General features: G+C 37.3%; 1 protein-coding gene across 2 annotated transcripts in view; it reads left to right on the top strand.

Moving 5' to 3' along the window:
- The first annotated feature begins 139 nt into the window (after window positions 1-139).
- dapk2b (death-associated protein kinase 2b) overlaps window positions 140-14,998 on the top strand; it is a 28,262-nt gene continuing 13,403 nt past the window's right edge. Inside the window, exons 1-4 of one of the 2 annotated variants that reach the window (XM_056740021.1) lie at window positions 140-286; window positions 692-826; window positions 1,423-1,574; window positions 12,797-13,018. In XM_056740021.1, the coding sequence (XP_056595999.1) occupies window positions 1,498-1,574; window positions 12,797-13,018 (299 nt within the window). In that variant the 5' untranslated portion in view covers window positions 140-286; window positions 692-826; window positions 1,423-1,497. Of the gene's footprint in view, window positions 287-674; window positions 827-1,422; window positions 1,575-12,796; window positions 13,019-14,998 lie in introns of those variants that run through there. The other variant, XM_056740022.1, reaches the window with a different exon arrangement.

Here is a 14,998-nt window from a genome sequence, read left to right as displayed (position 1 = left end):
TAGATCATCTTGCTCTTGCACAAGCGGGTTATAGTCAACGAAATGCAACGCACGCACATGCCCTCCATGCGCAAGGGGGCGCCAAAACCGTATCTTGACAGAAAGATTATACCCAAAGACCCTCCATCTTCCTTCTTTGTATACATTTTAAATAAATGAATATCAATGTTTCATAATTATGTATCGGCAATTTATTCTGCAACCAAGAAAGCTTGTGAAAGTCACGGGAATAATGTTGCAGCGACGTGTTCTGCGGACACTACAGATAAAAGTGTGTCTGACTTTGGTAAGTTTCCCTCATTGAAGGAAAAAACAACGCTATGCGAACTTTTAGTTTCGTTAATACGCTGCAGTTTAGATGTATAATTCTATAAATATACATCATGCCTACTTGAATGTAACGTACATGTAATTGTGCATGCGTATGATCTAATATTAAGCGAACGATTGCGTGGAGATTTTTTCAGACAGAGTGTCCAGCAGGCGGCGACATTATCACACGGGAGTAAAAAGTAAATGTTAAAATATCTTGTGATAAACTATTGTCTTTCGTAAACATGGTGACCGTAAATAATTTCAATATGCCAAACCCTATGACTCGACATTTCTATCAAAGCGTTCAAAATCAGGAAAGATCCGACTCAAATGAACGAGTCATAAGTTAATTGAACGTCGGTGCTCATCTCAACAGGTGGCGTGTGAGCGAGCGCCGGACTGACAACAAAAGCGCGTGCGCTCATCTGAACGGCTCCACTCGAACGAGCGGACGCTCAAACACTGAACTGTGCGCCAGTGTCAGCGGTTCATTTACGTATAATTGCTTAAGGTAAGGCATCAGTTTTCTTATACTTTAAAGTAAAAAAAATCCTAATAATTCTCTACAGCAATTCAGTTTGTTTTGTAAAAGTTGTTTAAAGGGCAACGGAATAGGAAAAGATAGCATGTGGATTTTTTTGGATATGCATTGCAAGCATTGTATGTTGTATATCAACACATCTTATCCTTTTTGTGGAAATTGTTATTATAAGAAGCAGCAACTTGTCAGTTTTTCATAGCATTCATGCTCAACGTTGTATCTTATCTGGTATACTTAACCAGGTTAGTTTCACTTTATAATTCAAAACCTTTATTTTCCTCTGAAGGAAGTCAATTTGTCACAATGAGTTTTAATTATAGGTCTACTCGATTAAATCATCCTTTTTTTCTCAGGATTCGCCCACAGCGTTTTTATGTTTTTGCATTTTGTGTGCCAAATGATGTTATGTCACTAACACATTGCATTATGGGTGAAACTGTTACTTATTGTATGATTTCTATACGCTTAAGCAAGGAAGATGCAATGGATTTTTGGGAAGTGGAGGAATGCCGTGCAGCATGTTGAAACATGTGCATCAAATTTAATCGTCTGCGGCTTTGTTACAGATCACACAGCTTCCCCTGACCTGCGTGGTCCTTGGGGGACACTGTCCGCCATTTACAAAGACACAATCGTCATCAATGAGGACGATAGGAATGGCTGTGTTCAAGCAACAAAAAGTGGAGGATTTCTACGATGTTGGAGAAGAACTGGGAAGGTAAGCGATATGATGGGTTGACATAGGATATCTTATAATTGAGTCCAGCTTTGAGACTTTTTCTGGTTGTTGTTGGGGAAAGACTAGCTAGTAAGCCAGTCGGTGTGTGGATAGTAACCCCAAGGGTGTTCGAGACAGGTTAAGAGGATATTGAAAAATATTTAGTTGGGAATGGTGACTTTATCACTGCAGGGGCAATGGTCGTCATTAATATCCCCAAAAAGGATGTCAGATCGTCATTATTTATGATGCTATAGTTAAAAAAGCAAAATATCAAAATAGGAGTATATTAAAATGATCTACGCCATAGCAAAATGTTAAAGCCCCCTCCCCATTCCACTGGCACCCGTTCTCATTCTTGAGTAATGTTTGTTTCTTGCTCACTGCACACTCCCCTTCTAAGCTGTCCCAACAGGCAAGACCAGCTCTCATTATGACAGTAAACACAAAAATCTTATAACCACTATGTATGCACTTTATCCGTGAGAGGAAGTTACAAATCAATCCAGAAAGGAAGCGTTAAACTGCGTGCGAACATTCAGGAAAGGTGTAACCTCACGCCCAGTTGAAGGGTTGCAGGTGAAAGTCATCTTTCAACGCTAATCTGATATCCATTCTATCATCAAAATTGAAATATTGACAAGAAAGATCGTAAACCTGTTCCTATAGCTCCGTTCGGAAAGGCGCGTCTTCCTCTGATTCGGAAAGGTCGTTACCTTTTGTCACGGAAGCCTCCTGGCTGAGGGACAGATGTTGGTAATTGTTCGGAATATGCAACAGGCTCAACCATCTGCCTGACTGGCTTTGTGTCCCGCTCAATGGCTCATACAGGTTTTTATGACACACCCTGGATTAGGTGAGATACCTGACCTCCCTTGGAGGGCTGCAAGTGAGAACTGGGTTGACCTCACTGACTGTTTTAACCTGTTTCATTATCTGGTAGATGAAAATCGAGTGCTTTCAACAAGGTGTCCGTTTCTTAACAATCCATGTACAGTTTAAGATGTTCTTTACATTTGTAATGCAACATGTGCCGGACAAGTTTTACCTATAAGTTTTGACAATTAAGTGATATAAAAACAATGATTTCTGATATCATGTGAAACAACATATCAATTCATAAACTTGCTTATTTTAACTTATTTAAAAATTCGTCTTAAGACCCACAATGGTCGGAGCCGCCTACAGTCTTGTGGTTAGTGCTCACCAGGCGACCCGAGTTCTAGTCCAGGCTGGTGGTCCTTTCCCAAACCCACCCCCTCTTTCACTCTTTCAATCCCCGCAAAAAAAGACCCACATTGGTTACAAACGCTCACTCCCTTTGCCTCCCTTCACTTGTATTTTGAGTGTGATTCCTTTCCCCAAAAAAGAGAGAAAACAAGAAATATACAAAAATAAAGACGAATTAGACTGATAGCATTTTTTTTACATTTCAATGTATATCACGATAACATCGTTATCATGGATTATTTTAATCATAAAAATCAGTAAAAAATGAATTTACTTAAAAACATTTCAATGTATATCACAACAATACTGTTATCATGGATTCTATTGGCTGTTTTAACCAGAAAAATCTCAGTTGAATTACTTTATTTAAAAAATATTTTGATTAATATCTTGATAATATCGTTATTGGCTGTAATAACCATGAAAATCAGTTAAATACATTTTTCGTTTCGATAAATATCACGATCATTTCGTTTTCATGTGTTCTTTTGGCCATTAGCAGGTAAATCAGTAAAATTAATTTATTTGAAGCATTTCAATGTATATCACGATAATATTGTTATTATAAATTATTTCGGCTGTTATAACCATGGCACCAATAAAAATCTGATATAAGTGGTAGTGACGTGTCTTAACAGAAACAATACATTATAAAAGCATAATTTTTGTACTTTGTACTCAAAGTACTTTGGACACTCGGAAAAAAACATTTTAGATAATTTAATTAAAAGAAGATTTACTTTTTCGACCTAGTTTTGGTTTCCTCGTTTTAAAATGAAGCCTCCAGAACCCACAGACACATTTCATAGAGGGTCAGACACATCCGAGGTGAAGATACTCTCGCAGGCAGACGCGTATTTCTTTTGTGAAAGAGGAAACAGCTCATGTGTGGTTTCGCACAGCTGTGTGTGATGATCTGAAGCACGTTAGCAAACATTTCTATTAGAAGAAGTGAGTGCGTAAGAGACCGAAGGGAAAATGAAGACACCTAAAAACTGAACAATTGTTCATACTCTTCCATGTGGGTAGGCCGTCATACCACTGCATGATTCACCTGCCTCAAAGGTTGACATGAGACAAATGTCCCAGTACATAAGAGACCCAATTACACAAAGATTTTATTCCCTGGAGGTGGGGGCTAGCAGCAGTCAATGATTTTATTAAGTTACCTTCCATAATGGAAGAATAATGACTATACAAATTTCCTACATTCTTCTATGTTGTTTCACACGTTGCACCACTTTTAACTTTAAGAGAAGTTTGATGTAAATCAAGTTACTATTTTATTGAACTTTATTAGTTCTGCCTGCAGTAGATGTTAAATGCCTCAGCCACAATTTTTGTAATTCATTCCAAAAAAAAACAAATTGTCTTACAGTACCATGTAATGGTACAACTACCAGTCTCGGCTGGTCTATTTGTCGAAGTTAAGAACTTTATGTAAGCTATGTACAGTGTATAAGTATGGAATAATGTACAGGCAGCCAGTTGTTATTGCAGAAATAAGCCCTGATAGTGTTCAGGACCAGACGCAAAGCGGAAGGTATTGCATCACACTGAAGGGGGTTATTTTGCGAATACATTATCCCTAACTGATCTCACTCTCGAATGAAAATCTATATTTGGTTAAATAACTCCGTTTATAAGGCATTTTAAGGATGTGCCATTGAGGTTAGGGTGTATCGTGGGCTTATAAACATTTTAAATGTAGCCAAACATAATTTACAGTATTAGAGATTACGACACCTCATGTAATCACATTGGGAATCAGAGGAAGTGAAGAAAGCCAATCAACACTAAAGAATTTCACCGCATTGTTTGGTTGTATCCGGTATGTTTTGAGCGATCTATGTGTATGATAGAGCGTTTTATACTTTATAAATTGATTCCCATAACAACAGACTATCCACACCGAAAGATATTTTTTGTCCATAACAACATACCGTCTGTCTGTACAGTGGGCTATATTTGTATTGCTTGTAAGAGCATTTATAGTGTGCTGAGGTCACCATTTACTCTATTCAGGGTTGTTACTGTCCCCACCTATAAAAAGGTTTTTACTTGTGTTTGTAAATTTAAACAACCGCTTTGTCTAAGAGAGAATCTCACATCAAAGTCTTCTAGCACGTCGGAGTGAAAGTATCTTGGTGAGTCATACAGTAAACAGAGATGTGAGTAATACAGTAGGCAATAATGTCTGTACATTTGATGACACAGTGCTTAGCATATTCTTTCAAGTTACATAAGAGTCTCTGTCTATAGAAAGAGATTTCCATGTTTAAAAAACAGGGCTATAAGGTATGAAAACTGATTTGAACTTTCCATACTAAGGGGCCAAGCACCACAAGTGCTGCATTCCCCTATTGGAATTGTTCGTTTATTCTTCTACTTCCCCAGAGGGAGACCATGGCAGCCCTATGAACTGTATGTAGGAAAGTTATGAAATTTGTCAAACTTGTAGGGGTGGTCCTCAATAGTCATATGACCAACTATCGGGTCTCTAGCACTAACTCTGTAGCGCCAACACCAGTTCAACTCCTTTGGTGCTTGACCCGGTATCGCCACTTGCAGCTATATTCTTTTTAAAAATCCTGTTGAGCGAGGATGCAGAAACATTTTTGATGTTCAATGATTTAATGGTTTCTGTCCTAAGCTCATAGACCGAACATACAGTAGGTTTATTGATGCACAGATTCTAACCAAGGGGTTGTCTCCCACAGTTCTAACCAAGGGGTATCTGGGTAATTGTAGCTATGTTTAGCTAACTTACATTTACATTTATGCATTTGGCAGACGCTTTTATCCATAGCGACGTAGATTGCATTATATTATACATTTGTTTCTGACTATGTGCAATCCCCTTGGATCGAACCCATGAACTTGGCATTGCTAGAGCTATGCTCTAACCACTAAGCCATGCAATTATGTTCTTTGTTTGTGTATGTCAACAAGAGGACAAAAAAAAATATTTTTAGCAAAAGAGTTGGAGGAAGAAAGATTTGTCTAAACATTGAAGCGTTGTTTCCCCCCACCACTATTTGGCCCATCATCCGTGATAATGTTTCAGCGGGTGCTTGAGATGGACATGTTGATGATTTCTCTACAAAATCATCCGTCCGAAGTGTTAAAAAGGAAGCATTCAGCAGCGGTGAAGTGAAGGAGTGAAGCTGAAAAGCTGTTCAAATTTATTGAAGTAACTGTGTGGGAGGATTGACAGCCTTTTCAGAGTTTGAGAGTAACTAGCTTGACAGTTTCAGCACATGTAAAGATATGACACCCGTAATACAATAATGTGTTATTGTTTGTGTGGAAAGTTCCATTCATGAATGCAGTCATGCTATAAAAAGAGCTGTGATATAAACATCATTGTGCTTTATTCATAAAGGTCATATATGTACCCATTATGTTTCCATCAACATACTGTAGTGGTCATAAGATTGCAAGTTTTCTTCATTATATTTATGTACATTTCAGTTCAATTGAAATATAAAAGAAATGTAAGAAATTAAACATAATGTTTAGATTTTAGTGGATGATGCATGCGAAAGAATGGTACTTGATGAATTTGATAAGAAGAAAGGTAAAATATGTTGCAATATTCATGACATAACACTGCTATAGGCAAAGAAAACCTATAATGAAATGTCTGTATAGACACAGGTACATTTTCTCCCTTAAGATATCAAATAAAATATACACACATCCCACTGTAATGGTAGAAAAACAAGTCGCTCTATTAAACTGTATAGCCTAACCCTAATAAAAAATGCATTAACATCTGTTGTCGGTTGTCAGAGATAAGGTCACTCGTCCTTTAAATATATACAAACTCAGACTCAATAAAGCTCAGTATCATGTTGTCCCTTCAGGCCAGTGTCCTGCATTTGATTATTTGGGCTGGCGCCATTGAGTCAGCCGCATGGCCAGCGAGGCCCTCCGGCTAATAACCCACAGCTGTTAGGAGTGGAACGTCCACTGAGACCTCCGGCCATTTTAAACACAAGTGGGCTTAGAGCAAAGACTAGCGGCACGCCTCATCTCGAATCCCTCAGCTTTTCTGTAAATTGAACCTCTGACAAAGTCTCTAATGATGCATTAAAACAAACCACGCCAACTAACACTCACAACTCAAACACTGATTCCTCCTGAGCAGTGTCCAACATTAACATTAAGCAAAAATGAGTAAAAATTTACCATGGGGAGTAAAAGAAATGGTTTACTCGCCAACTTCAGCATAATGTTTTTTTATGAATTTGTATTAAGTTATTTGAATCTTGTAAATGAAATGCACGATTCAAATCAAACAGAAAACTAAAGATCATGACTCATTTGTAACAGAAACTGAATTATTGATTGTCGCAGGACATTTGTCAAGTTAGTTTGTGTAGTTACGGATTGAAAGAAGAGCTTCCAGCATTGACATTACTGAGGTCTCTAGAGGTGAAATGCCCTATTCATGTGATAAATGGTAAGAACATGGAAGATGTTGAGTTCTTTTGATCGTCTAGATTTGTGTCCTCCCTCGGCTCAAGAATAGGCCACCCCTCCGGCTAAACATTCCAGCCCGGGCTGCTTTGGTTTCCCATGCTTGTGCTGTTCATATGTGTGTACAAGGGAGAACCTTATCCGCTCCGCCCCTTTTTTCCAGGTGGGGACCTTTCAGTGTTTGCCGTCCTGATAGCTTATGACGTTTACTAGGTTCTAGGTTGTTAAACAAACATTTTTATTGATTCGGCCAATAGTCCCTCTTGATTTAGCAATCAAACTTATTCTGTTCTATTTGCCAAAGGCCCTGAATGCTAACGTAATTCTCTTTTTGATTTCGTTACGCATTATGTGAGCAGAAAACCGTGTTAGATGTGCTAGAAGACCATCAGTCCTCTGAGTAGAATGGATGTTGTTTTTCTTAAATCAGTGTGGTTTGTCCAAGCGGTCACAGACCCTTAGTCTTTATTATGTCTGTGTTTTCGTGATAAAAGAAAGAGAATGTTTAGATAAATTGAGGCCTTGATGCTTGTCATTGTGGTAAAAATAAAGTGGTTGCTCGACTGTGAATGAATGTGGGACAGGACTCTTATTAAAGAATGTCCTGCTCATATTTCAATTTAATAATCTTGAAAATATATAATTTATTACATTTATAATCATGTTCATCTCATTTATTTAAAATATAAAAATTAGTATTTAGAAGATAATTTTGCATTACAAAAATAAAATGAACAAATTAAAAGATGTTTAATCCACATTGTCATTTAAAATGTTATTTTCTTTTAAAGGTGCTGTGTTTTTTTTATTTTGGAGCATCTATTGAAATAAATGCAATATAATATAAATAACTATGTCTTCAGAGGTGTATAAAGACCCTACATAATGATAATAAATAATTGTATTATCTTAGAAGGAGCTATTTCTATCTACATACACCGCGGATCTTCTTACATGGAATTTGTAATGTTGTTTCTGTCATGATTCTGGCTCTTTTGGTCATGTTTTTCTTAGTCTTGTGGCAGGATCATGACAGACTCACGTGATTAGTGTGAGAGATACATGGCATTGTTTGTTTTGGCATGTCATGCGCTCTCAACCACTGCCTGTAATTAGGTGCTTGCCAAGTAATTCCTTTTTCTAGGTAATTCTGAGCAGTGCAACAAGCACACAGCTTGAAGCGCAAATTTCTTTCCGACTTACATTTTCACATAAACAATTCCTGTGTCGCTTTCTTTGTGTCATTTTCCGTTCCTGCTCTTGCGTTTTTCGTGAAAAAACATGGTTTGGGGACCGGATTGAGTCGCTGGGTGACAGAATTCGTGTAGTTTGTCACCTCCTGTTGCAGATCATTTACGTATTGTGAACACATTAACAACTTAAAGACTTGTGACTTCACATAGAGCAAGTCATGTAGTCTGAACAGCTCAGCGATCGACCGACATTTAATGTTGTGTAATGTGAACTTGGCTTAAGAGATCTAGAAGGTAGAAAATGATGTCAGCTAAAATTTACCCCGCTTCTGCTGATAACAAACACGTATACTGTACAGACAGACAATCACAGATCTTGTGGAAGCTCTCAGTCGGGCTTCACGTGACACAGGAAATAGATTATCATTTTCTGATCATCTTCTCTATGTGCAGAATACACGGTTTACTTTTACAGGACATCAGTGCAACACATGAACAAGATCAGCAGGTGACAAACAGAACTTGAGGCTGCATCATAAATATTTGCAAACTTCCCATGTGCGCTCACAGAAAAGGGAAGGAAAAAAGCAGAAGTACTTTTAAGACAACTAGTAAATGCACTCTAATAACTGTTGACTAAGGAGTGTTCGACATTTGTAAGTTTGCAAACTGTTTTACATGAGTGAAAGGGAAATAGATATTCAATGCAAAAAAATGCAGAGCGGGACAGAGTGCCAGTACTTAAAAACAGTCATGCCATTATTCACAAATTTAGCTTTGCGCTTACACCAGACATTCTGAAATTTTTTTAAAAACCTGCTAAACATTCTCCACGTTTATAGTAAACATCATCACTCCTTCTTTTCTTTTCACCCCCATCCTGGTATCCGAACAGGACGTCTGTTGTTGCTTGATCAAAACAGACAAACGCATTAGTTACCAAACAACATTGACCCCAATTGACTTCCTTTGTATGGTCACAGAGACATTTCTCAAAATATCTTCTTTTGTGTAAACACTATTGATGCAGTATTATATACAATAGTCTTGAACATTTACGCCATAATATGCAATGCATTTATTTTATACCATATTTTATTTGACAAGCTTCAGTTTCACATTGTATTAACAAAGATCAAACAAACCACCAGAAAACAGGACCAACGGAAGAAATGGTTACAATATAACCAGATCATCATCTATCGAGAGATATTGTTTGAAATGTTGAAAGTGTGCATGAGGAAACAAAAGCATCTTTGACACAGAAATGTGGTGGGTGGGAGGCATTCCTGTTCTCTGCTTCTCTCCTTCACGAGAGTGTTTTCCTCCCACACCATGACCCCTGGCTCATGCTCCCCTGCAGCAGGATTTCCTCCAGGGCTTTAACTATTTGACAGATGATCTGAGCTTATTTAGGGAACTGGAGTGAAACCCCCATGAAGACACAATGAAGCAATTAGGATACAGCCCAGAAACAGAGGTGGAAAGAGTAGCCAAAATCTTTACTCAAGTTAAATGTCAAGTAACTAGAGAAATTGTTACTCAAGTAAAATAAAAGTCACTATTCTAAAAATTCATTGAGTAACAGTAAAAAAGTATGCTACTCAAGTAGCTAGTTACTTTGTATCTGATTATATACTAAATTTATATTAATGCCAATATTTTATTATTATATTTTAATCAATATTTGCAATTATTTTTAGTATCATAAGAAGATATCTTTTCAATATACACACAGAGACTAAATAATGTACAAACACAGAAGAGACGAGCATTTCTGTAAAATGCATCAAGTCCCAATTTCAACGTGTCAAACTTGTTTTGCGTTTACAATGCAACTAAACTCGGAGCATTTCCTAAGATGATCTATAACATCTGCAGTTAAAAACAAACAGATTTTAGACAAAACTTGTGTTTTCTCACGTTGTGTCACATGTGTGTTGTGTAAAGCTCTTACTTTAGTTGGGTGTTAAGTTGCTGCGAACTAAACACGTCATTTGAACTGATTTGTGAACCTATTCAGACGGTTTTGCACATTGTTCAATTAATGCTTTCAAAAGAATCAATCACTCGGGAATGCCCCAGTAAAAAGAGACGAGAACCTTAATATAAACTACGTATTTTACAATCAAGGAATGAAGGAACGTCACGCTGTGTAACGAAATAAAATAACCGATTTTCTGTTAGAAGTATACTCAAGTAAGATTAAAATTACCCACTTTTAATTTTAAAAGAACATCCATCCATCCATTTTCTACCGCTTATCCAAACTACCTCGGGTCACGGGGAGCCTGCGCCTATCTCAGGAGTCATCGGGCATCAAGGCAGGATACACCCTGGATGGAGTGCCAACCCATCGCAGGGCACACACACTCACTCATTCACTCACGCACTCACACCCTACGGACAATTTTTCCAGAGATGCCAATCAACCTACCATGCATGTCTTTGGACCAGGGGAGGAAACCGGAGTACCCGGAGGAAACCCCCGAGGCACGGGGAGAACATGCAAACTCCACACGAACAAGTCGGAAGCGGGAATCGATCCCCCAACTCTGGAGGTGTGAGGCGAACGTGCTAACCACGTTTTTAATTAAAAACTTTTCCACGAAATTGAATTGCATTTCTTCAACAAAATCTAATTTGTTTGAAACGACTCTTTATTATCTTGCTGTATGAACTTAATTTTTTTAGTAGTCTTGATTAAATTAATTTGTGACATAAACCTGCATATTTTACATAAAATCAATATAAAAAAATCTAATTTTATCCATTAGATTATTTAAATTTTTTATGTACTCAAAAACATAATTTTATATTATACATTTTTGAACATTAAGAAGATATTGCGTGAATAGAACTCAACAGAACTGCAATTGAAGGATCTAAACCGCCCACGACCTAACCAATGGCAACACTTTTCTGAACAATCGTAACCACAAAACTCCAAAATATAACAAACGCTTTAAAACCTTAAAGATAAATGGACATTAAACGCTAACAAGTCTTTCTTTTTACTGAAAAAAATGCATAAAATAACACTTATTTAAGAAAATAACTCTCAAAATGCAGTTATGCACAGAGCATGCTGGGAAATATAAGCCCTCTGCCCAATTGTAACTGTTATATGTTAACACAACACAACTCTTTTATGTTGTCCCAACTTGAAGGGATTCAGTTATATGACTAAAACATAAAAAATACGTTGTGACTAAATTTTCCAAAAGTTGTGTTGATTTAACTTCAGTAAGTTAAGTAAATTGAACAAGCAGCAAAAAAAAAATGTGGAATGTGTGACATTTGCAGAACCGTGCATTTGCACAGAGAGTGAAAGCAAAAATGAACGTGTGAAAATATGGTAGAGTGCACTTGTGAAAGTTCTAACTCAAAATAACTTGCTTTTATTCTGTCAGTAGTAGACTGAAACAAAAAACTCAAATTTTCATTCTCTTGCATGTATTTCTATGTGTTTGCTGATGACTCAAGTATCAGCAGTTCTCATAATGTAATATTGGCTCTTTACACTGAATTTCTTAGTTGTTTTACTTACTTTAAAGTTGCTTTGGATATAAAGCTTGACATGACACTTCTAAAGGTAGCATTTTTATATAAATATCAATAGGAGATATAAATATTTGTGTAGAATTGCATGTGTTCTGTGTATAAATAGCAGAAAGTGTGTTTAAAAGGGGGAAAAAGTGACAAAATGATGACAATATGCATTTCATTTAAGCATTTCAATTTTTTATACATTTTTCATGTATTTAGTCACAAGATTATGTTTGTAGGAATGCTTTGATTTTGCAAATCTGACAGATGCAAAGAGGCAACTTTTGGGGAATTTTCCTGTGCTTTTCTTTAGAACCATATTCAGAGAAGTAAAAGTGAAACGTAGAGATGCACCGATATATCAGCCAATAATCGGCATCGTTCGATAAAAGCAATTTTTCACACTATCGGCTTTCAGCACATAGTTTTAAAACATCCGATTATCAGGGCCGATATATCCTGTCAATCAAAAGAGAACAGGAAAATGCAATGAATTTGTGCTGTGTATACAAAATATGTTAAGAAACCAGTTTCTTGTTCAATATTATTACGTTTATATGGTTAATTACATTTAGAAAGTTGAGAAATAAAAATGTAATCTTCAGTACTGGTATCGGCAGATATCACTCGGAATAATCGGCGATCAAAATTTAGTATCGGTGCATCTCTAGTTGTGTTCTATATTAAACACAATCAGGTGGCTCAAATGTTTCTTCATGACTAACTGTCTCTCTCTCTCTCTCTCTTTCTCTCTCTCTCACCCAGTGGACAATTCGCTATTGTGAAATGCTGTAAGGAGAAAAGCACGGGAGTGGAGTACGCCGCAAAGTTTATAAAGAAGCGTCTCAATCGGGCGAGCCGCAGGGGCGTACGACGAGAGGAGATCGAGAGGGAGGTGGACATCCTTCAGGGGCTTCAACACCCCAACATCATCTCATTACATGACGTCTTTGAGAACCGCACTGACGTAGTGCTCATCCTCGAGCTGTGAGTGAGACAGGTCCTCCTACACTAGAATTACCCATTCAAACACAGCTGTACTCACTGTACTTCTTAAAGGGGCCATGTCACACACTTTGTACAGTATATTATTTTGTACATCATAAACAAATCATAATTTTGACATGATGGCCATTTTTATTCAATTCTTTATATGATATTTTTTATATAACATTTGCTCTATAACTCCTAAACGGATTACATCCTTGCATGTGAAATGAGTTCATGTGTAAATGGTAGAGCTCATATTCATTGTTTCATTGATATCACATCCATTAGATATCTAAATGTGCCATTTTGTAAAGCTTAAGATCTGCAAATCCATTTTTCCTTCATTTGAGTTATTAATTTACAGTGTCAGATGAAAATGTCTGTACACTGTCTTCATTATAAGCAATTGAATGCTATTACTATGCAGTGCGGCATTTGAAAACCCATTATTAACTAACAATGGATGTACCTTACAATGAATACGAACCTACTGCTTTTTTTCTTAAATGACATTTCTTTTTAAATGACTAGTGCGTCCGTCCTATTCCGCGGTCAGACTTTACTTTTTGTTCCATTGACTTCCATTCATACGCATGCGAATGTGTCAGACCGGAAACGCAACCCCATCCGACGATATTTCGCATTTCAGAAACGTAATAAATGGAGGATTCGCTCCCGCCCATTTTCATACCACCGTCCGAACGAATTTCGCATGCTCAAAGTCAAGCCTGACCGCGGCATTAGTCCAACAGTTTCTATTTAACTTATTTCCGTTTAGACCATTAGTTCACATCTATGAGAATTCAAAAGGATGTGTCCCATAAAGTCCCGATTCATTGCTTGAAAAATGCTCAATATTATGGAGATAGGGATTGGTTTGACCCAAATCATAACACATTACCGTTTCAAGTGGATTTATTAAATATACATTTAAGCATTTGGCAGACGCTTTAACCCAAAGCAACTTATATTGCATTATACCATTTTTTTTTATGAGTCTGTGCGATCCCTGGGATCGAACCCATCACCTTGGCATTGCTAGCGCCATACTCCAACCACTGGGCTACGGGAAAATAATAATATGCATTATGACTTTTTCTATTAACACACACAAACAGCATGTCATAGTATGGCATGTCCTCATACTTGCATACTTGCGTACTACTGTACGTGAGCCTACTCAAAAGTCAACAGGGGGCATATATGCACAGCCTTCCAAAAAGTGTGTTGTGCACTGTCCTAAAAAATTGTGAGTAAGAGATATCAGATTCATTACCGCACCATTTCCATGACTGCTTGTTGATTGTTCTATTACGTAATTCTTGAAGGAAACGATCAGTCGTGCTTTGTGCTGTATCCTTGTGCATGTATTTGTTCATGATGGACCTTGTGAATGTTTGTCTGTCTCTGAATGAGTGTTGAAGAGGCCCAGCTCAGGTTTTCACTGCCTGAAATGTGTTCATGGGAGCGTAGAAGCTCAATTAGGACTCATTGTGGCCCATATCCAATTAAAAAGTCTTCAATGGCATTGACTGTCTGTGGTCATTCATTAAAAACACTTCAAGTTGAGCTGAACCGATGGTCTTGTGTACTAGTATGTGTGTTGTGAAAAGCGTTTTCTGTAACTTCTGATAACATGTTGATGGTTGCGATAAAGAAGTGTTCTACTCAGCTTTTTAAAGCACTGCTGTGGTTAACTTTATGGGAGGAAGTTAACTTGTCTCATTTTGAGAAGGCCGGGTTAGATCTTCATGAGTGATTGTAGTTTGGTTATAATCAATGGTATGCATGGGAATACACAACAATATAAACTATAATATCATACTTGCCATTCAAATGTTTCATGAAATGTAATAAGAGCACGATAAATACTTAACTAACGTCCAGCTCCTCCCCCTCTCTCTCTCTATCTCTCTCTCTCTCTCTTTATGGGTTAGATAGATATTTCCTAAACCCAGTGACAAAAACAAGGGGTGA

The sequence above is a fragment of the Triplophysa dalaica genome, chromosome 24 (assembly GCF_015846415.1).
Source record: "Triplophysa dalaica isolate WHDGS20190420 chromosome 24, ASM1584641v1, whole genome shotgun sequence".
NCBI classification, from domain to species: Eukaryota; Metazoa; Chordata; class Actinopteri; order Cypriniformes; family Nemacheilidae; genus Triplophysa; species Triplophysa dalaica.
The sequence above is the reverse complement of the archived record's forward strand: the minus strand, read 5'-3'. Positions and strand labels throughout refer to the sequence as shown.